Below are 23,917 nucleotides of genomic sequence, written 5' to 3' on the forward strand. Positions count from 1 at the left end.
CTAGTTTTTCTAACACTAATACTTGAATTCTAATTATCTTCCCAAATAGGGCTTTGGATTTTTTCATCTGAATTCACTGTTCTAGGTGATGGTCTGGAAATTGCCCCTTTATGAGGCTATATGCTGGGGTTTAGTGTTTATGCAAAAAAATACAAAATGATTTAGGAAGCAGTTAGGTACTAAGCTGGTTTAGCTAAAGTCTTCTGAAGCCTAATAGACATCTTCAAAATAAACTAAGAAAATAAAATTTCTCATTTCTTTCCTCAAATTCACAGAATGATCATTTTGCTATATGCCCTACAGTTTTTAAATGATAATAGAAAGTCTCTTACCACAAATTTGAGGATTACTGAAAACTAAAATCCATAGATTTCTCATTACTGTTCCTTTCCTCAAATTTCCAGAATGTTCAGGTTATTAAATGCCCAAGAGCTTTGAAATGATTATAGGAAGTATCTAATTACTAATTTTAAGGATTACTTAAATCACATCTGCTATTAACATTTACAAGAAAACTCAGGATAGCTCTTTTAGTATACCATTTCAGCTAAGTGGGTAGCATATTAAAAAAACACACACAACCCTTAAATCTGCTGGTATATGTCCTCACAGATATACAATAACTATGGTGAATAAACTTCCAGTGTATGTTGTCCTTTGAGTAGAGATGGTCAGTGGACTGTCTGCGACATACACAAATTTCCCAGTTTAAGTAGGTGAGAAGCACAGGAAAGAAATAGTAGTGTTGTATGCTGGAGAGGAAAAGCATAATTTTTTACAACTTTCAGAATATAATCTACATGAGAGCAAAGCGAAATGTCAAAAGGAGCAAACAAAAGCCCATAAGGAGAAACACAGTGTGGGTTGGGACACGTCCTCTGAGGCCAAGTAACCCTAAAGCACACCAAGATTCCTCTGTGTCCCTGCAGTTCCTTCTTTTTAATCAAGGGTGGAGTCTGATTTTTACCATCTCAGCAAATGCATGGTAGGGACACCTCACACAGTCCAGATGCCAATGGATTCATCTCTGAAACCCATCAGTCCAAGATGTAAAGGAAACTGAGTGACACACAGCCTTCCCTTCCGTCAGGATTGTGATGGTGTCGCTTGGTCTGGTCTGAAATCTCAGTCTCAGAATTTGTTTCATTTAAATCCGCAACATGTATAGATCCTCTTATGACAACAGCGCAAACTCTAAAATATCTTCAGTCGTATATATTAATCCAAATCTCTTAATGTTTCTTGCCAAGCTGTAGCCTACTGTCACCAACTTAGAATCATTCTACCTCTCAGGACTCAGACCTCAGGTTTAAAGTGTCTCCCAAGAGTAAAAACCTGAATCAAGCTGTGACTGCCTGCAATTCCCCTTTCACTAGGCACCAGGGCTCAGTGGAGAGAACCCTTCCTCACCTCTCATTTCTGACACTGATGGTAGAAACGAAACAGATTATTTTTCTAGTTATCAAAAAACTACTCAAAAAAAGTTTGTGTTCATTCAAAGCTACAGAAGAAATCTTCACTTGGATATTTGAAACATTCTGAAAAACTGTTTGAGTCATAAATTACATCCTATTTTCATTATACGCTAAATATTTTTTTTGCTCCCCAAAGGCAAAATCAACAGAAAAATATGTTTTGGGGACTACTTTACTTCTATGCTGACTGAATACCTTATAATGCAATATAACGCTTCATTAGTCATTTTGCAATGAATAAAGTTTTTAAAGTAGAATAAGGTAGACATCACAGGAAAATGAAAAAAATCTGTATTTCAAGCTGTTACTTTTATTTTTGCTTTGCAATTACAATATAGACATTTTGTCAAATGTCCTCAGGCTCCTCAGTTTGACAAATGGTATTTTACTCTCTATTCTCTAGGATATTTTAACCTTTTCCATTGTTCTAAAATATATCATTCATTAAAGGAGAATACTAATAGAAAAAAAATGTGTCACATAAAACAAATAACAAAGCCACCAATTCAAACTAGTTTAAACAGTAAGGCTTCCTGACAACCTGTCAACATCATTATCACTGATGGTTTTGTTACAAACCTAAGGGAGTGTTTTGTGGTAAATCTAAAGATGACATGCGCAGTTCAACTACCTCTTTCTTCACCTTTCCTCTGGTCTACCTCCTCCTTCACCCAGAAAAACCAAGGTAATTAAGCAAGGTTGTAATTCTAATCATCAGATAGCTGTTGAATGAAATGACAGTTTTTTCAGTGAAGATTTGATGTAATAAGCATATAAAGAAGTTCCACACTAAGCAAGCTTTCTATTAAAAGTGGATCATGTAACAACGACAACAACAAAAAAATGCAGAAATCAACCGAACAGCTTACAATGAATCAAAATGCACATTTTACCTTCTCAGTCCATCAGGGCAGGGCACTCACAGTATCTACCATTCACTGGAAAATGTCCAAACTAAGAGCCCTGGACAGGACTGTAAACTCCACAGCAAGTCATCACTGCCAAGTACCACTATGTCACACCAGTGAAATAAACCTGAAAACTCCTCTTCGTAGAGTTTCCAGAAAAGTTCAGCTTTTCTGGAATTTCAAATAAATGTTATTAATTTAAAGAAATAACTTTCACTGTCAGAAGAGAGTGATAAATGAAACTAAGAAAAAAAATACACCGAGCTTGGAAATGTCCTCATGAAAATAACAATTTACAGGTTAACACCACACACTTCCGTTTTGGTGGTATTCTTGACTTGTCTGAATTCTTAACTTCAAAACTTTATTTTGTATTACCCACATCTAGCTAAAGAGAAAGTTCATTGTTTAAGAGTTCTCTTTAATCCTTTTGTCTTTATCTGGTCTGTAACAGCTTTAAAATGAGCCCATCAGAGGAGCCCTAATACTTTGTAATGGATAACCTGTTGTGACATCATCTGAAATGACTTGACTTATACTAATTTATCTACATTTCTGCACCACAGAGGTCAATTTCTTCCTTTCCTATTGATCAGTAATTCATCTTATTCAACCAGCATTCAGACTTTATAGTAAAGTATGCATTCATTTATTCTACGTTAGCTCTTTGGCTTATTACAGACTTCATGGAAAGATCAGCTTACCTGGTACACATCATCGTGTGGACCTGCAGCTCCCATAGACTTCTGGGTTGTATAGTATTTAATCTCTGCTGTGGCCTTAATGATTCCATCACAGTAGACATCAACATTGACAGAGCCAGCAGGAAAATCTGTAAAACACAAATAAGACGAGCTGAGTATATAAATGCATGTACCATATTATTACATCTCTTAGAGAATACAAAGTGAGGTTTTAAGAATTCATAACAATTTTACTAACTTTTAACATGAAATTGTTTTCTTTTTTATCCTTAGCAGTTTGAAATCACAAAACAAAATGTATACTTTGGCACTTAATTGTTTAAAAAAACTTAACAGATAAAAACATACATTAAAATTATAATAAAAACAAAGCAATAAATCTTTTCTCCTTACCCTCTAAACTCCATTATTTTTGAGTAATCTATAATCATTTCTATGTAATATTTCAGAATTTAGAACAGTAACATTATTCATTAAAAGTTAGGTATTTGTTACTAATCTGAGAAAGAAAGTTCCCATTAATTTTTGGAAAGTTTCTTAAAATTGTTTGGTAAAAGAAAGAGTAGAGTTTGTTGAAATTACAAAAACTTTTATTCAACTGATTAAAATGAAAAACCCTCAGGAAGGGAAGGTTTAGTACCCTCTTACTTAAGTGCCATTTATACCAACCATTCAGCCTTTTTGTGAACAAGCTGTTCAAAGTGACTGACTGATACACTGCATTGTAAATTCTGCTGTAACACATCAACAAATATATAGTTACCGAGATAGCATATTGAAAAGCAGAGACATTACTTTGCCAACAAAGGTCTGTCTAGTCAAGGCTATGGTTTTTCCAGTGGTCATGTATGGATGTGAGAGTTGGACTGTGAAGAAAGCTGAGCGCCGAAGAATTGATGCTTTTGAACTGTGGTGTTGGAGAAGACACTTTAGAGTCCCTTGGACTGCAAGGACATCCAACCAGTCCATTCTAAAGGAGATCAGCCCTGGGTGTTCTTTGGAAGGAATGATGCTAAAGCTGAAACTCCAGTACTTTGGCCACCTCATGCGAAGAGTTGACTCACTGGAAAAGACTGAAGTTGGGAGGGATTGGGGGCAGGAGGAGAAGGGGACGACGGAGGATGAGATGGCTGGATGGCATCACTGACTCGATGGATGTGAGTCTGAGTGAACTCCGGGAGTTGGTGATGGATAGGGAGGCCTGGCGTGCTGCAATTCATGGGGTCACAAAGAGTCGCACAAATCTGTGACTGAAGTGAACTGAACTGAGGTTGGTCATAACTTTCCTTCCAAGGAGTAAGCGTCTTTTAATTTCATGGCTGCAGTCACCATCTGCAGTGATTTTGGAGCCCCCCAAAATAAAGTCTGACACTATTTCCACTGTTTCCCCATCTATTTCCCATGAAGTGATGGGACCGCATGCCATGATCTTTGTTTTCTGAATGTTGAGCTTTTCACTCTCCTCTTTCCCTTACATGAAGAGGCTTTTTAGTTCCTCTTCACTTTCTGCCATAAGGGTGGTGTCATCTGCATATCTGAGGTGACTGATATTTCTCCTGGCAATCTTGATTCCAGCTTGTGCTTCTTGCAGCCCAGCGTTTCTCATGATGTACTCTGCATAGAAGTTAAATAAGCAGGGTGACAATATGCAGCCTTGACATACTCCTTTTCCTATTTGGAACTGTGTCCAGTTGTTCCATGTCCAGTTCTAACTGTTGCTTCCTGACCTGCATACAGGTTTCTCAAGAGGCAGGTCAGGTGTCTGTATTCCCATCTCTTTCAGAATTTTCCACAGTTTATTGTGATCCACACAGGCAAAGGCTTTGGTGTAGTCTATAAAGTAGAAACAGATGTTTTTCTGGAACTCTCTTGCTTTTTCGATGATTCATCGGAAGTTTAAGCAGTAGTTTTACTTTATCTCCTGAAGACGTTACAGGACCTCTCACAATATTGCTTAGGGAAATTTGAAACCAAAATAACAATCTTAGATTTAACTAGATCAAGAAGCTGAAGTTCCTCTTCTCATATTGCTTGACCAGACACTTAACTTACATTATAAAAAAAGAAAATGTAGAAAAGTTCTCCCTTCCAAAAGTAAGTATTCATCCAATAGAGAATGTAACAGAAATCTCAAAAAACTTGGAGCAGTAAAGTATACCTCTCATCAGCTATAGCTGTGTGTGTATATAGTTAAGGGGTTCTGGAGTTACTGGAGTGAAATGAAATCAATTTCAGTAGATTTCACAAAGATGATTTTGAAAGCAAATATTGGTTTTGTTTATGAGAAAACAAATCAGGAGTTTTACAATGGGATGTTAACCTTCTGAAAAGTCAGATGATAAATCATGAAAGATACGTGGTAAGAATATTGCTTAGTATAGGATATTTAAAATACTCAAATTTCTTTAGAATTTAACATCAGAGTAAACTGATATATTCCTGATGTCTTGAGTCATTAGTTGACTCAAAATTTTACCACTATATCAATTGATAATAATGTTGATTTTAGAGAAATCCTCCAAAGAGATGCCATTTGAAGTACTGCTTTTGCTGTATACACTTTCATATCTATTGAATGTCATTTATTCAACCAAGACCTAATTACTATTTGCACTGGTAAATCAGGACGAACTTTTACGGCTTCCTCTGGTAGAAAGACCCTCCTTAGTAACATATTAATTGAATTGGCTTTTTCCTGACCACTACTCTGTCGTCACTGTGACGTCTACATTGTATAGCTATTCAGTAAAAATAAAAACCAATTAATTTAAAGACTCAACAGAAGAGAGGGAAAGTGAGTTCTGTTGTTTACTGTCTAGACAAAGTAGGCAAGTGACATTTAACACCAGAATCACACCAAATGCAGGTCAAGATCACCAAACTAAGGAAGCATATGAGAGTCAGTTATGAAGATGAAAAAGGACACGGAAGGAAAAGATGGAACTCCCTACCTCCATCAGACATAGATACATAATAAAATTACTTATAGAGGAGCAATGGTTAAAAATGAACTGTATTTAAATTTTAAATATCAAGTTCTAGGCCATTCAAGAATCTCTGACAACCCTCTCTGTCTCCACTGTTTAAGTGGTCTATCCTTCCAGGTGGGGGCTTCCCTAGTGGCTCAGATGGTAAAGATTCTGCCTGCAATGCAGGAGACCCAGGTTTGATCCCTGGGTCAGGAAGATCCCTTGGAGAAGGGAAAGGCTACCCACTCCAGTGTTCTGGCCTGGAGAATTCCATGGATGGAGGAGCCTGGCGGGCTATTGTCCATGGAGTCACAAGAAGTCAGATGCTACTAAGTGACCAACACACACACACACACACACTTTTCCAGGGGAGGAACAAACTAATTTATGGGAAATATAATCCAAAGGTATTTCTGAATATCAGAACTATATTCACTATTTCCATAAAATATGTATATTTCACAAATCCATTAACTTAATAGCTTTTTGCTTTCTGTTTTTCTTTGTCAGAGAAGTTGTGTTCCTTTATTAACCAAATCCAGCACTTTACAACATAGGAAACTTTGAATCAATCCACATAAAGCTTCTATAGGAACAGAAATAAACATAACACTTTTGATTGGAAATTATTATTAAATAAATATTGGTGGCTTCAAAATCTTAGTCACATTTAAAAATTACTAACAATTTAATACATGTTAAAACCACCTTCCTGAAGTATGATATTTAGAATAATTTCTTAACAGTTATTTTTCTAAGTATGTTCAGCATACTTAGCACATCCTGAAGTATTTCCTTGTTTTTTAAATGAAATATGAAATTATAATTTACAGTATCCAGAACATAGATTCTTAATTAATCAAGAAATTCTATCTCTTTGTGGATACATTTTACATTCCTTTCAACTTTTAATTGATTGTCCCCCTGCTGTTTAAAATAATTTTCTGCCTGAGATGCAGGTACCAGAGGAATACTTTCTTCTTTCTGAGTTAAATTATTTAATACTTCTCATTTAAAGCCTTCACATGTATTTTTATAAGTTTTGGCAAAAGGGGACTATAGAAGCTTCGAATTCCTGTAACACAAAATAGTACCTGTCAGAGATGAATCTGCAGACATCATTAGGAAGGTGTGCTTTTTAGAAAATGAAGTCACATGAGCACTTTTTTTAGAGTGGAAAGAGACCAACAGAAAGAGGCCATCTCCTGAATTTGAAACATCAGTATTCTTCAAAAGAACCCTGAGAGTAGAGAAGCGTCCCTGGTATGTTTCCACTTCAGGGTTAGCGCCTCCATTTTAATTTGGTATTCAAAGAAGCAGAACAAGAAAAATTTAAAACCTTAAATATGTTTAGACTAGTATTAGATGGTATGAGATACTAATTGAGATCATTTCCTGCCCTGGAGTTCATCACTAGGTACAGGAATTATACGTGAGATATTCAGAACCGGGAGTGCTCCTGAGCATGGTTGCCCAAGAGTGAAAGGGGACAAATTTTATATCAAGGGATGTGAACACAGGAGGAGGGAGTGGGCAATATGAGGAGTACAGTATTTATAGAGAAAGACATTTCAATTCTCTCCCAAAAGGAAGAGAAGGAAGTTTTAAAGCCTCTCAAGTTTATGAGATTTGCTAGAGGGAAAGACTGATACTTTGTTCCTCAGCTGGATGTCTCAGTGGTGTCTCATATATTATCTCCCTTATCTCCAAACATCCTGTACATGAGTACTTAAAATACATGTACAGAAGTTGTTTTATCAGTAAGAAAACAGTACAGAAAGATCAAGAGACGTGTCTTAAGTTTCCCAGTAAATGGCTCAATACAGAATAAAAACGGCTCTTTCGGCACAGTTAAGTACTTCCTTAACTTCACTGCAGATTCTGCACAGATAGGTAGCCTCCAAGAGCACACTGGGTACTCCCTCTTACTCTGCAGCTGCTGTAGTCAAAAGGGAACTCCAGTGTACAGTCAGTGCTGTCCAATCAAACGTCCCGAGATGATGGATATGTTCCAATGAAGCACCTGACACGTGCTTAGTGCAACTGAATTCTAAACTTTATTTAATTACAATAAAGTTGAAATAACCAGATGTGGCCAGTGGCTACCATATTGGCTGGTGCAGCTGCAAAACTTAAGTTTCTCCAGCTATGGTTTGTGACCCTCTAGTCCATCATGATGTGAATTTAGGAGGTTCTGAATAACAGTGAAAAAAAATGAAAAAATATGTTTCTCTCTACTTACAGTGCCCATATGTTCTTGCATGTTGTCTACTTTTCCATTAAAGCCCGTAACATATTAATCATAGTTGTATAAAATTTCCTGTCTGATAATTCCAACATCTGTGTCACACTTGTCTGGTCTGATGTGCATTTTATCACTCTGGACTGTTTTTTCCTTGCTTTCTGGCATATCTTGTAATTTTTTGTCGAAAAGCAGATATGTTGTTTGGGGTGAAAAGTGAAAGTCTCTCAGTAGTGTCCAACTCCTTGTGACCCTATGGACTGTAGCCCAACAGGCTTCTCTGTCTGCGCGATTCCCCAGGCAAGAATACTGGAGTGGGTCGCCATTTCCTTCTCCAGGGGATCTTCCCAACCCAGAGACTGAATCTGGGTCTACCACATTGCAGGCAGATGTTTTCCTGACTGAGCCACCCGGGTTATTTATTTGGGGTATAAGAAGTAACATAGGTAAGGGTGTAGTGAGAGCAATCTACCTAGGAGTTGGACTGTATCTACTGTTTGCCGTAGCTGTCAGTGCCGAAGTCATCGACTTCCTCTCTTATCCTTGTCTTCTCTCTTGATCTTGTGTGTCCCTAAGTACTGCTCCTCAGAAAGACACTGCATCTGCATACTTTCAAGATGTAACCCACTGCCATTACACTGCTGTGGTAACCGTCATGTTGGGTGGAGGAGAGCACTTTAATCTTGTGATTCTCAGTCTTTTAGTGGGCCTGTGTCTTTTGCTGGGACCTCCACTAGCATTTCTGCCATGCCATCGCTTTCTTTCTCCCCGCTTAAATGAGACAGAAAGGCTAGAGGGGGCTCCCTTCCTCAGGTAGGATGAGACTCTGGTAAAGTATTTCCTCCTGAAAAGTAGACCTTCATTACGGAGAACACATGGAGAGTACTTCCCTTTGATTATGCTTCCTCTGACCCAGCAGAATCTTCCAGATCTTTCTCAGATCTTCACTGTGTGAATCTGATGGGATTCCTGGAGATAAATTCCACAAAATTATAGGTGCCTCATAAGACAACTCAGTGGTAAAGAATCCATTCACCTATCAATCAGGAGACTTGGGAGACTCAGGTTTAATCCCTGGGTTGGGAAGATCCCCTGGAGATGGGAATGGCAACCCACTCCAGTATTTTTGCCTTGAAAATCCCATGGACAGAGGAGCCTGGTGGGCTACGGTCCAGGGGGTCATAAAGAGTCGGACACGACTGAGCACACAGCACACATAAGATGGCAGCCTCCAGGGGTTTCTTACTTTCAAGCTAGTTCACACTTAGCCTTCAGCAGTTCATGAGAATTACCATTTAGGTGTTCTTACCAGATTATGGCTCCAGAAACTTCTGCTCCAGATAAGTGGATCTTAGATGTCACTCTAGATTTACCTTTCTCTCCACATGTTGTAATGGTTGTTTGCCCTCCAACTTCAGTTCTCCAACGAGTTCAAGAAAAGTCACTGATTTTCAGTTTGTTCAGTTTTTCCTTGTTGTAAGAATGGGAGTGGCAACTTTCAGGCTCTTTACATGTCATGGCTGAAACCATTAGTCTAAATATTGCTTTTAAAACCTTTGTTTTCATTATGTATTCATGCATACATCCTGCATCGTAACGTAAAATGTAGTTCTTGCTAGGGTTCAAAAATTTTTAAGAAACAGTACCATGAGGCAGAGAAAGTAAGACTCTGGGGCCATTTCTGCTGAGCCATGTCCCATCCATAGTCCCATACTTATTCATGGAACTATCCTATATATTGTTACATAACAGGCAACATTTTGTAAGAAAATCTATCATTAACTTACAGAATACACAGGTTGAAAAAAAAAGAGTTGGAGAGGTTTAATTAGCATAACTGGTAAATAATAGTTTATTTATTTTTACTATAAATTAGTTGTTCAATCACATAGATAATATTATAGTCTCATATATCTTAGAAATTATGGAATAACAGTTTTCTATTTTTCTGAAAAACATCTGAAATTTGACATTTTATTCTTTCCACTGCTCTTAGCTACTAGGTAAACAGAACATAAAATCTTAATGTGAATAATTTTATTTGACACTTTGATTTGGTGTTTGGGAAGTATTATCTCAGTACTTCTTAATTTGCAATACTGATTTTTCTGTAGTGATTTTAGTCTAACTAGATTTAGCTTAACTTCTAAACTAATTATAAATTACTCTTCATTAAATAATTTTAAAAATATGACATAAGGAAGTAAGAGGCTTTGGAAGAAAAGCAAAAGAAACAGAATTCTTTCTCACTTCACTTCTGCATGTCCTTGTCCATGACAGGAAGCAGTGTCTAAGATGTTTATAGAGTCTTCCCTTTCTATAATCCAACTCTGATCTAAGCTGTGTGAGGATATCCACAGAAGGGACACATACTTTATACAACACAACAGAAAAGATTTGTAAATGCTCTGTAAATGGATTTCACTAGAGTTATATTCTAAAAAGAAAACAAAAAAGCTCTGGATGCGTTTGACATACTCTTTAATTTTTTACTACATTTCCGAATTCATAATAAGATTGAATACTTAAATTCACATTTATAAAGTTTTATTCTCTGATTGTAAAAGGACACCATAAATTTAAAAAAACAGCAAGTCCTACATTTATATCAAAACATTCAGAAATTAATATATTAGATTTTGATTTTAGTACAATTATCAAGACAAGTCTGTATATTTTACCTGCAATTTTAAATCTGATACGATTTATCAGGTTGAAACAAACTTGGATAATAAATGGTTAGGTTCATAATTTAAAAAAGGAAAAGAGGGGAGATTGTATATAGATATGGTACCAAGATGATAAAATAGTGAAAAAGAACTATGCTTTCCAAACAAGCAAAAACATACTGAGGGGCATGGCAGAAACAAAAAACAAACAAACAAAAAATTACAAATGAAAATCCAAATGTTTGCTCATCCTGTTACAATAAAGCGAGTGATTTTAATTCCCTAATTTAATAGCTAACATTTAAAGTACTCTTTGCTGACACAGTTAAAAGTACATGATATTACTGCCTGTCATTTCACCACATGGTACATAGGCTAATTTCTCATAATTCACACATTCATGCTTTTGCAAACTCAGATTAATAATAACAGCCTTGGATGTGTGAAAGCTAAACACAGGAAACACCTGCAGAACAATATTAGTTTCTGTAGAGAAGTGAAACCATTTACCAGAAATTTATTGAAAGAAACTCAGAATGATGTTTTATATTTATTAAAGCATAAAACAATTTCTTACCTAAAGCTTTCATACTCCAGACACTTTTATTCCAGAGGGCTGGCTGTGTTCTAATGCATTTACTATTTGATGTAAATTCAACCTCCACAGCATCACTGGTTACTTCATCTCTCAAAATAATAAATATTTCACCAGGATTCTATATGATGAAAAATATAACTCAATTAGGCATTTGAAAAGTTTACATTAACCAACCAAATACACTTATTAGTGATAAAGGTCCAACATGTAATTAGTGTAAAGAACTCATCAGCCAGGCAGGAGACCTGGGTTCAATTTCTTGGCGGGACAGATCCCTTGAAGGAGGAAATGGCAATCCACCTCAGTATTCTTGCCTGGGAAATCCCACAGACAGAGGAGCATAATGGGCTACTGTCCATGGAGTTGCAAATGTAGGACACAACTTAGGGACCATTGTGTCCACAGTTTCAGCCATACTCATAAATGAAATATGTAAAGGTGAGCCTCACAAGATTTTACGTTTATCAACTTATGTCTACTGAATATTTATTTTTCCCCAGCACCATATTTTGCAAATGAATCGACTGAGTTCATAGTTGCTCCCTTTTCCTTTCACCTCTTCCTGTGTGAGAGGTTCTATGCGGGGAATGTAATTCAATTGCTAAACAAATTCTCCCCCCACCCCATCCCCAGATCCCTTTCCTTCACCTTTCTGGGACTTGGTGTATTTATCTATAAATAAGAGGATTGAACATGTTTAGCTTTAAGACCTCTTATACTTTAAATATGATTAATTGGTTTAGATGTCTAATACAGTTGACCCTTGAACAACATAACTGTTAGGAGCACCTACTGGCCCTCTGCATATAAGATTGATAGTACACCCTCTGCAATAGCAGTATCCTGATTCAACCAGCTGCAGATCATGTTGTACTGGGGTAATTACTCCTGAGACAAATCCATGTATAAGTGGATCCATGCAATTCAAAACCCCTATTGTTCAAGGGTCAAGTGTATTGTTAATCTTACCAATAAGAGATTCTTTTGTTACTCTTTATGATGAATACCAGTGAAGGCTGTTGGGTTGACTACAGGTTATAAGTCTAAAAGTTTCAAGATTTTATTAAGGTGGAAAAGCTAGGGAAGCCCAAATCTATGTATGTAAGATTCAAATTGCCAACATCTGTTGGATCACAGAAAAAGCAATAGACTTATAGAAAAAATATTTCTGCTTCATTGTCTGTATTAAAAACATTGACTGTGTGGATCACAACAAACTGTAGGAAATTCTTAGTGATGGGAATATCAGACTACCTTCCCCACTTCCAGAGAAACCTATATGCAGGTCAAGAAGAAACAGTTATAACTGGACATGGAATGACTGGTTCAAAACTGAAAAAGGAGTATGTCAAGGCTGTATATCATTACCCTGCTGATTTAACTTATATGCAGAATACATCATGTGAAATGGTGGACTGGATGATACAGATACTGGAATCAAGATTTCCACGAGAAATATCAACAATCTCAGATATGCAGATGCTACCACCCTAATGTCAGAAAGCGAAGAGGAACTAAAGAGCATCTTGATGAAAATAAAAGAGGAGAGTGAAATATCAGGCTAAAATTCAACATTCAAAAAACTAAGATCATAGCATCTGGTCCCATCACTTCATGGCAGATAGATGGGGAAGAAATGGAAACTGTGACAGATATTATTTTCTCGGGCTCCAAAATCACTGCAGAGAGTGACTGCAGCCATGAAATTAAAAAATGCTTGCTGCTTGGAAGAAAAGCTATGACAAACCTAGTCAGTGTATTAAGAAGCAGAGCCATCGCTTTGCTGACAAAGGTCCATATATAGTCAAAGCTATGGTTTTTCCAATAGTCATGTACGGATGTGAGAGTTGGACCATAAAGAAAGCTGAGTGCTGAAGAATTGATGTTTATGAACTGTGGTGCTGGATAAAACTCTTGAGAGTCCCTTAGACAGCAAGAAGACCAAACCAGTCAATCCTAAAGGAAACCAACCCTGAATATTCATTGGAAGGATTGATGCTGAAATTGAAGCGCCAATACTTTGGCCACCTGATGGGAAGAGATGACTCGTTGGAAAAGACCCTGATGAGGGAAAGATTGAGGATAGGAAGAGAAGGGGATGACAGAGGATGAGATTGTTGGATGGCATCACAGACTCAATGGATATGAGTTTGAACAAACTCCATGAGACAGTGAAGGACAGAGAAGCCTGGTGTGATGCAGTCCAGGGGTTTGCAAAGAGTTGGACATGACTTAGCGACTGAACAACAACTACAAAGATATAAGAGGTTATTGAAAAATCTTTTTGAAAAAAAAAAAAAACCCTGAGAGAAAACTAAGGATAAGAAGATTGGATTTAAATCAGAGAAAAGGAAAGGATAAACATCTTTTGAGCATCTGTTTTATACTGGGTTTTCCAGGTGGAACAGTGGTAAAAAATCCACCTGCCAATTCAGGAGATGTAAGAGACATGGGTTCAATCCCTGGATCAGGAAGATTCCCTGGAGGAGAAAACAACACCCCACTCCAGTATTCTTGCCTGGCAAATGCCAGGGACAGAGGAGCCTAGTGGGCTACAGTCCATGAAATCACGAAGAGTCAGACATGACTGACTGAGGACGCATTCATGTATTTTATACTGGCTAATCACTTTTTATATAAAGCCATTTCTTTTAATCCTAACCAAAACAGACACACACACACACATCAACCTCAAAAACCAATATGGAAGGCTATTATATTTCTATTTTAAGACGAGAGTAATGAATACAAAGATTTACACTCTAAAAATCAATCAGAATTATTTAAATTAAACTCTGTACTATTGTTTACATGATGCTGTTTTAACCTTCAAAATAACTAAAATGAAATATATTTTATGATTATCTCAAATATCACCTTTCAAAGGCTTTCTTCAAAGTCAAACTGAATTTCAGTCTTTCACAAAATAAACAGGAATCACATTTATATGCTCTTATAAAACTGTGTTTACCCAAAAGTCATTAATTTCAAAGTTCTCTTATTTAAATATTATTTCCCTAAGCATAAATCACCCACCAATAAAACTTACATTTTTAATGCTCTGTACTATGGGGTTTTTACAAATATGTTGATGTTAAATCATTTCAGCTGACACACATCTACCTCTGGCATTTTTCCAGCAGAGTCTAGTGCTCCCAAGTATTTGTCCACAGGATATTCTGAACTAGATTTCTCTACATCAATTAAATTGCACTTTGAGAAAAGATCCCAAGAGTCCACCTACTGCTCTGGCTTCACACATCCGACCTATGGGAAATGCTTCTGTTTCTTTGCCGATGCCTCCTCACGCACTACTTCATCTGAGTCTGAGGTCAGCAACTGGAGCTCCTTCCGGCCCTCACGCCTGCCACTTCTTCTTCAGAGACCACACTTCCAAGGCAGTTCCTTAGTCCCTCACTTGCTCACATCTGTCTCCTTACTCTGCAGCTTTAATGACTTCCCATTTTCACTCTGGCTCAAATCCAGCTTCAAAGTTCTCTGGTGTTTTCTTCTATTTGTTCATCCCTTCATGTAAAACTGACCTCTCGCCTTCGAAATTTAGTAATCCTGAGCATCCTCTCCTGGTGTATATTCAGCCAGCAACTCCTCCTCATTCGTGGGTGCTCACATGCCGTGCTGCGCTAAGTCGCTGTAGTCATGTCCGACTCTTGGCGATGCTATGACTGTAGCCTGCCAGGCTCCTCTGTCCATGGGGTTCTCCAGCAAGAATACTGCAGTGGGCTGCCATTTCCTCCTCCAGGGGATCTTCCCGACCCAGGGATCGAACCCATGTGTCTTAAGTCTCCTGCATTGGCAGGCGGATTCTTTACCACTGGTGCCGCCTGGGAAGCCGGGTGCTTCCCTGAGCTGCTTCTTATGCACCAGATTCTCTCCCGCCTTTCAACCATCTCCAGAGAAGAGATCTAAACAAAAGATCAGCACACTGATCACCCCCAAGGAGGCACTGACACCTCATTTGTAACTGGGACAAGCTCCAAGGGCATGTAATCTCTGAAGATGCACAGAACCTACCCTTGTTTTAATGTTCTGCTATCACATCTTGAAATGCTTAATAATTAGAACTGGGGTCTCTACCTTTTCATTTTACACTGGGCCCTGCTTATTAGGAAGCCGCTCCTATTTGCACATAATGTTGGCATGCTCTTGAGTTCCTACTCTCCCTCCATTTCCTCATACTTATCCTGTTCACCAAGGTCCATCTCAGATTTCACGTACAGCTTCCAAAGGGATCATAAAACATTTCACACGTGTATTCATCATTTGAACCTTTCTAAGTCATGCCCTCTGGTCTTAATAAGTTTTTAATGTCTGTATTGAGGCTTCCCAGACAGATTTTAAACACCCTGAAGCTATTTTTATTTTTTATATCATTTTGGCATCTTGTAAGAATTAGGTACATAAGAGGTACTCTGGGGAACTCCCTGGTGGTTCTAGGTTAAGACTTCATCTTCCAATGCAGGGGGTGTGGGTTGGGGAGTTAGGATCCCACATGACTTGCAACCAAAAAACAAAAATACAAGCAATACTGTAACAAATTTAATAGACTTTAAAAATGGTCCAAATAAAAAAAAATCTTTAAAAAAAATTGAAGAGGCAATCTATATGTATTTTCAAATTGAGATGGATTAAGCCTATAAAAATATGACTTTTTTTTTTTACATTGAGCAAGCATTATTCCTTATCCCTCTCAGGACTCACAGCTTCATCTGCTTCTTGCATCTCCATGCTCAAAGGGGGCTGCTGAGGAGGGAAGGCCTGCACTCATCCAGCCCTGTTCTTCATTATTATGAAAGTGAAAACAGTGAAAGTGTTAGTTGCTCAGTCATATCTAACTTTTTGCAGCCCCAGGGACTGTAGCTCACCAGGCTCCTCTGTCCACGGAATTCTCAAGCAAGAATACTAGAGCAGGTTGCCATTCCCTTCTCCAGGGGATCTTTCAGACCCAGGGACTGAACCCGAGGCTCCTGCATTGCAGGCAGATTCTTAATTGTCTGAGTCATTGGGGAAGCCTTAATTATTATGGATATCTTAATTAAAGCTACAATTATATGGACATATTTAATTTAATGGAGGCAATATTAGGACATTCAAATGGTCATAAATTCAGTTTTATCAGATGCTATTTTGCTCTCAATCTAACTTCTTTGTTTACACCTTATCTGGCTCTGAGCATTCAAATTGAGAAAGCGTTATAATAATAATCACTACCAAACTCTCTAGATTTGCTGCACTGAAAACAAACCTTGAGACCTCACTAAAAGGGCTGGAACTTTGTCTGCAGTACAACACATCAGTAGTGGAGTTCCTAGATTGTCTCAGGGTGGGTACCCTTCTAGACTTTAATGAATCATTAAGCACATGTAACAAAGGATTTTGATCCTTGTGGATCATATCAGCTTACTTAGACTTGTGCATCCAGACCAATGGCTCTTTTCATATATCCATAATTTATAGGAACTAGCTCTACAAGCACAGTTGCATGGGCATGGGCCTTATTAAGCCAGCACTGTGCAAGTCCCTGAAGCTGACCCTGACCTGACCCATGATGGCAGAGCAAGGATTAGGTCATGGCAATGGTTCCAAATTTGGCTGCTAATTCTCACCTTGGAGAATCACCTGGGAAGCTTTTAAAACTCCCAATATCCAGGCCAAAACTCATACTATTTATATCTGAATCTCTAACAGTAGGATTCAGACATTTTTACTTTGTAAAACCTCCCCAAGTCATCCCTCAGTTCAGTTCAGTTCAGTTCATTCGCTCAGTCGTGTCCAACTCTTTGCGACCCAATGAATCAAGGATTACGTCAAGGCTGTATATTGTCACCCTGCTTATTTAGCTTCTATGCAGAGTACATCATGAGAAACGCTGGGCTGGAAGAAACACAAGCTGGAGTCAAGATTGCCGGGAGAAATATCAATAACCTCAGACATGCAGATGACACCACCCTTATGGCAGAAAGTGAAGAGGAAGTAAAAAGCCTCTTGATGAAAGTGAAAGAGGAGAGTGAAAAGTTGGCTTAAAGCTCAACATTCAGAAAACAAAGATCATGGCATCTGGTCCCATCACTTCATGGGAAATAGATGCGGAAACAGTGGAAACTGTCAGACATGCTGCTTAATTTGAGAAACACTTGATTAAAGGGAAAAAACCACCTTTTTGTCATTGTAAAACCTTACCACTGAAGGGGTAATGTTTACAACATAGACATTTTAGGCAGTGACACACACAATAATTTTTTGCTGCTTTTACTGTTATGTTTCAATTAAAGCATAGGATCTGACTTTAAGTTAAGGTTGGTTATCAAGATCTAATGTGTGATTTGATGTCAGAAATCAGTTGGCAGTGCTGTTAGTTTCTGACAGGAAGGCGCTAATCTCAGAGGTTTTTGTAGCTTCCCCATGGGCCCTGCTAAGAGTCCTTCATATATTCTCAGAGTTTCTCTAGATTCACTGATTATACAATCTGTGATCTGAACAGATTTGGGTTTGGAGACTCATGTTATGGTTGCAGACACAGACATATACATCAGTGAAGGTCAAATAAAATGAAGGTCTTTACCAGGGGATGTGCCATGTTCTAGGACTCAGAAAAATAAGTCAATGAAATTAATATAGCTATCATTGCTGATAAAGCCCATTAAAAGATTTTTTGTGTGTGTGGTGGTACTATAAGTTTAAGAATTAAATTTGCTCAAAAATCAACAAGTAACCAGTCTTATCTGAACAGTAGCTATGGAAGAATAACATAAACATAAAGAAATATATATAACTATATGAAAGGAAGTAAGAGGTTCAGGGTGGACAAAAGCTGAGATTGCAGCAGATTCTACCAAAAGGAAGGGAAAATGCCATATTGAAGTCCTGCCTACACAGATAAGACAAGATAAAAATAAACTCCTCTTAGCTGCTCTTGTGGATGGAAGAAGCAATAGAGAGGCCATTACTGACCCATGACTGGGGCTCCAGGAGAGGCAGGAGGCATTTAGAGGAAACCACAGTATTTCTGAAAGGGCCATTGAGGAAAACACCCAAAGGATCCCTCTTAAAGCTTCAGGTCAAATCCATTAAAAAATTATCCAGTGACTGGATTACTGCTTAGACATGATGCCTCTCTAACAAGAAGGGCTTCCCAGGTAGCGTGAGTGATGCCTCTCTAACAAGAAGGGCTTCCCAGGTAGCGCGAGTGGTAAAGAATCCTCCAGCCAATGCAGGAGACGTAAGAGAAGTGGGTTTGATCCCTGGGCTGGGAAGATCCCTTTCCCACTCCAGTATTCTTGTGGCAATCCACTCCAATATTCTTGCCTGGAGAATTCCATGGACAGAGTAGCCTGGCGGGCTACAGTCCATGGGGTGGCAAAGAGTCGGACACAACTTAGCACAGCATAGCACAGCTCTAACAAGTGATCACAGAACTGCCTGGGCTGCAGACAAGCCTCTGAAGAAGAGTACTGACTCCTTGAATGCCATTCCTAGGCTGATTTGAAGGTGACCTATTACTGAGAGGCATGAATGTATTTTCTATCCCCTGGTGCAGGATTTAACCTTGACACTACTGACACTTTGGGACCAGAGAAGTCACTGCTGTGGGGAACACCCTGTGCACTATGGGATTTTTAGTAGCATCCCTGGCTTCTACTCAGCAGATGCCAGGAGCAACCCCCAGTTATGACAAACTTGTCTATAGACTTTGCCAGATATCTCCTTGGGAGAGACAGCCAAATCACTCCCAGATGAGAATCATTGTTCTGAGGGAATTTTCCTGAGAAATTAATGAAATTAGGACTTTGAGGTAAATACACAGCAAAGGGAAAAGAAGCTAGCAAATAACAGACCAGGTTCAGTTATGGTTTAGATATTATTTCAAAGGGAGAATGCCTCCCAAGTGGATAATTCATCAGGAACAAAATTGGGTAAGATTACTTTGAACAACGGACTTGTTTGGAAGACTTAGAACTCACTGATTTCATATCTCTCACGATATGTTACCCTATACAAGACAAAATCAAGAGGAATATACTAGAAAAGCAAGTATTTTGGCCCATAAAAAACAACAAAAAGCTTAACAAACACTAAAACAGAACAAAGATTGCTAATCCTAGAAAAGGGAAAAGAAGAGGCTGAATTAAGCAGATTTAAACTGTTAAGACCCATTTAGGTGTTTCTTAAAAAGACAGAGAATAACTTACATAAATAGAACACTGGAGGCACATCTTCACTAGTGCACACACACACACACACACACACACACAAAAACCTGTCAAAAGAAAAAAAAATGTTTTTCTGCTGTTTTTAAAGCGGCACAAATTTCAAGGTCCAGGAAAGGAACAATGCTGGGAAAGATGACTAGGCAGAAGGAATCAAAAGGGCCAGGCTCCTGGGGTCAAAAGCCACAGCAGGCTCACCTGCAGCCTCAGTTACACCAATAAACGCCACTTCTCCAGAGCAGAGGAGGGCTCAGGGAGAGCACTTGGCTAGCGGCAGGTCTACAGACTCAAGCCATTCTGCAGCAGGAGACAGCAGGAGAGACTTAAGCTAATTCCCTGTTCGTCAGAAAGAATGAAGATGACACCAATAGACTGAATCAGTCAACTCAACAATGGCATGCTGGAAACTTTAAAGTATAAGGGGAAATTCATAGAATTTGAAGATACTGGGAGCAGAAGAGGCACATCTCAAATATGACCTGGTGACTGGCAATGACAGTCTCATAAATTTCTAGATTTTGTACAATGGCAAAGAAGTCTCAAATATCATTTCTGGAGAGAAAGCTATACATTTAAGTGGATTCCATTTACCCAGTAACTTGAAGACTTCTCAGAAACGAGTAAGTGCAAAGGTTGTGCTTTCAGACAACTGGTATAGACTGAATGCTATCCTGGGCTTCCCAGGTGCTGCTAGTGGTAAAAGAAACCACCTCCCAATGCAGAAGACATAAGAGATGCAGGTTCCTGGTAAATCTGGAACATGATTTTCACTCATCTTTCTTGTGGTGCATGAAAACTGGGACATGAATTTAGACTATACTAAGATCTAGGTTCTAAGAATACAAGATTTTGACTTGGGTGACTATTTTTGGTCCATGGATCAGTCTGTTTCAAATTTTTAGTGTGTACATGCTAAGTCGTTTCAGTCATGTCCAACTTTTTGTGACCCTATGGACTGTAGCACTCCAGGCTTCTCAATCCACGGGATTCTCCAGGCAAAAATACTGGACTGGGTTGTCGAACACTCCTCCAGGGGATCTTTCTGACCCAGGGGTTGAACCCGTGTCTCTTATATCTCCTGAATTGCCACTTGGGAAGCTGGCTGGTGCTAAAATAGTCTTATATGATCTTTCAAATCTTAGGATTGTTTAAAAAGTGGGGCTCCCAAGAAAGATTTGGGATTGAAATAATTTAATTCAGACCCTTCAAAGATTCTGATAGAATTATATCCATGTCAATAAATAAAAGACAGTCCACAATTCTGCTATGGAAAGAACCCTGGTCCTCCCCAACCACCTGAGTGTGTGATTTCTACCTGGAGGGCAGTGGGATTTAATTTTTGGATTTTGATGTCTCTGCAATTTAATAATGGAAAGGTTTTATATTGTTCAAATTTTACTGTTGCAGATATTTTTAAAAGCAGCTAGTTAGACTCATTGCATAATTCTTCGTGAGCAATTTTTAGTTCCAGAGGGTTTTTTTTTTTTTTTTTTTTTTACTTTGACTTTACCTATTTGAGAATAGTCTTCATTTCCCTTTTATAGTCTCTTCTACTGATTTCTGTCTCTTCCATTATTTCTCAATAGGAGCCGCTGGTTCTGATTGTTTGGCCTGGGCTTCCTTCCTCAAGTAGGCTGTAATATTTCTTTGCCTGATTCCTCTGTCTCGGTTCCCTCCAACCTGTACAGTTCCGGTTCCTGGGGTCTCTAAGGGAGTGCCAAAGAAGTTTTTGTTCCTCTGGCACTGATAACATAGTAACTTAAATTGCTGGCAATTCTCCTGCTTGTGCATGAGGTCTGGAGATGAGGGAAATAAGCTTTTCAAAATTGCACAGAACATTCTGCTTCTGCCAGGGCTGCTGGAACCAGCAGGATCAGAGGATTCTCTCCCCAAATATGCCTCCCAGTAAGCAGACAAGTGAGCTTCCCTGGTAGCTCAGCTGGAAAAGAATCCGCCTGTAGTGCCCGAGACCCTGGTTTGATTCCTGGGTTGGGAAGGTCCCTTGAAGAAGGGATAGGCTACCCACTCCAGTATTCTCAGGCTTCCCTGGTGGCTCAGATGGTAAAGAATCTGCCTCCTGCAATGCGGGAGACCTGGGTTTGATCCCCGGGTTGGGAAGATACCCTGGAGAAGGGCATGGCAATCCACTCCAGTATTCTTGCCTGGAGAATTCCCATGGACAAAGGAGCCTGGTGGGCTACAGTCCATGGAGTTACAAACAACTGGACATGACTGAGTGACTAAGCACAGTCAGCAAGCAGACAAGTGCAGCTCCTGTAACCTAAATACTGGCTGCTACCTGAAGGACCCTCTCAGGCAACTCTCAAGCTTCTCCTGTATCTTTGGCTCTTTCTGCTCAAGTACACTGCAGATGTTGAGGGCCAGCATCTTTTTAGTTTCTAGAGATTCAGTTCAGTTCAGTTCAGTCGCTCAGTCGTGTCCGACTCTTTGCGACCCCATGAATTGCAGCACGCCAGGCCTCCCTGTCCATCACCAACTCCCGGAGTTCACTCAGACTTATGTCCATCGAGTCGGTGATGCCATCCAGCCATCTCATCCTCTGTCGTCCCCTTCTCCTCCTGCCCCCAATCCCTCCCAGCATCAGAGTCTTTTCCAATGAGTCAACTCTTCGCATGAGATGGCCAAAGTATTGGAGTTTCAGCTTTAGCATCAGTCCTTCCAAAGAAAACCTAGGGCTGATTTCCTTCAGAATGGACTGGTTGTATCTCCTTGCAGTCCAAGGGACTCTCAAGAGTCTTCTCCAAAACCTAGCCCCAATTTTGGTCAAGCTCTCGCATGGCTTATTTTAGTGGTTCAGTCCAATGAAGACTTAAGAAGAAGAAATGTTAGCAACATGTATCACATAACACCTCCTGAGAAATCTACTTGCTCAAACATTATATTTTTATTCTCAAACCAGCTCTTCTAGCTGTTATGATATTTCCACTTCATAATGTAGGCTTTTGACACATGCTTTATAATTGAAGATAGGTGGTCCTAAAGTATTTTCAAATTCTATTCAAGGACATATTTCCTTTCATGAAAATAAAATCCTTGATCTGGTTAATATGAATCCAACTTTGCTTTGAACAGTTTGATACACACACACACACACACACACACACACACATACACACATATATATAGCAATTGTAAATCTGTTTGCAATGTATCAGCAGCTAGCTGCAGCTAAGTCGCTTCAGTCGTGCCCAACTCTGTGTGACCCCATAGACGGCAGCCCACCAGGCTCCCCCATCCCTGGGATTCTCTAGGCAAGAACATTGGAGTGGGTTGCCATTTCCTTCTCCAATGCATGAAAGTGAAAAGTGAAAGTGAAGTCACTCAGTCGTGTCTGACTGTTTGTGACCCCATGGACTGTAGCCTACCAGGCTCCTCCATCTATGGGATTTTTCAGGCAAGAGTACTGGAGTGGGGTGCCATTGCCTTCTGCATTAAAACATATCAAGTAACATCTAATAACATGGTGCTTTCATGTATGTTTCAATATTCTATTACTCAACAAATACATATCAAATGCCGACTAACTGCCAGACATTGTTCTGCCATTCTGAGGACACAGCCAAGAACAGAGTAAACAAAAATACCTCTACATTGGAGCTTCTAGTGTTAGTTACATTTTAGTGAAATGCAGTATCCATTACAACAATAACAAGGTGTCTTTACTGACCTCACATGGAATCTCAGCAGGAAGCACCACTGCCTGTGGTATGGTGCTTCCTGAAGCTTCTGATAATTCTTCAACTTCCTTTCTCTCATTGGTTTGCCCAGATTGTTCCTTTCTTAGGTCTGGTGGATTAGTGATCTCCAGGTAGTCTGCAGAACCTAAAAGAAAGTTCATTAATATGGATTATGATACTGCTACCAATACCAAGAGTCACTCAGTTGTGTCCGACTATTTGCGACCCGTGGACTGTAGCCCAGCAGGCCCCTCTGTCCATGGGATTCTCTAGGCAAGAATACTGGAGTGGGTTGCCACTTCCTTCTCCAGGGAATCTTCCCAACCCAGGGATCGAACCCGGTCTCCCGCATTGCAGGCAGATGCTTTAACCTCTGAGCCACCAGGGAAGCCCATAATACAGCTAAGGCCATATTAAGTTCCTCCATTG

General features: G+C 39.1%; 1 protein-coding gene across 1 annotated transcript in view; it reads right to left on the reverse strand.

Moving 5' to 3' along the window:
- LOC120862282 (B-cell scaffold protein with ankyrin repeats-like) overlaps positions 1–23,917 on the reverse strand; it is a 156,866-nt gene that overhangs the window by 45,532 nt on the left and 87,417 nt on the right. Inside the window, exons 3-5 of the mRNA XM_040238380.1 lie at positions 23,479–23,633; positions 11,545–11,683; positions 3,088–3,215 (exon numbers count right to left, since the gene is read on the reverse strand). Of these exons, the coding sequence (XP_040094314.1) occupies positions 3,088–3,215; positions 11,545–11,683; positions 23,479–23,633 (422 nt within the window). The remainder of the gene's footprint in view (positions 1–3,087; positions 3,216–11,544; positions 11,684–23,478; positions 23,634–23,917) is intronic.

Source organism: Oryx dammah, unplaced genomic scaffold, assembly GCF_014754425.2.
Source record: "Oryx dammah isolate SB20612 unplaced genomic scaffold, SCBI_Odam_1.1 HiC_scaffold_3, whole genome shotgun sequence".
NCBI lineage: Eukaryota > Metazoa > Chordata > Mammalia > Artiodactyla > Bovidae > Oryx > Oryx dammah.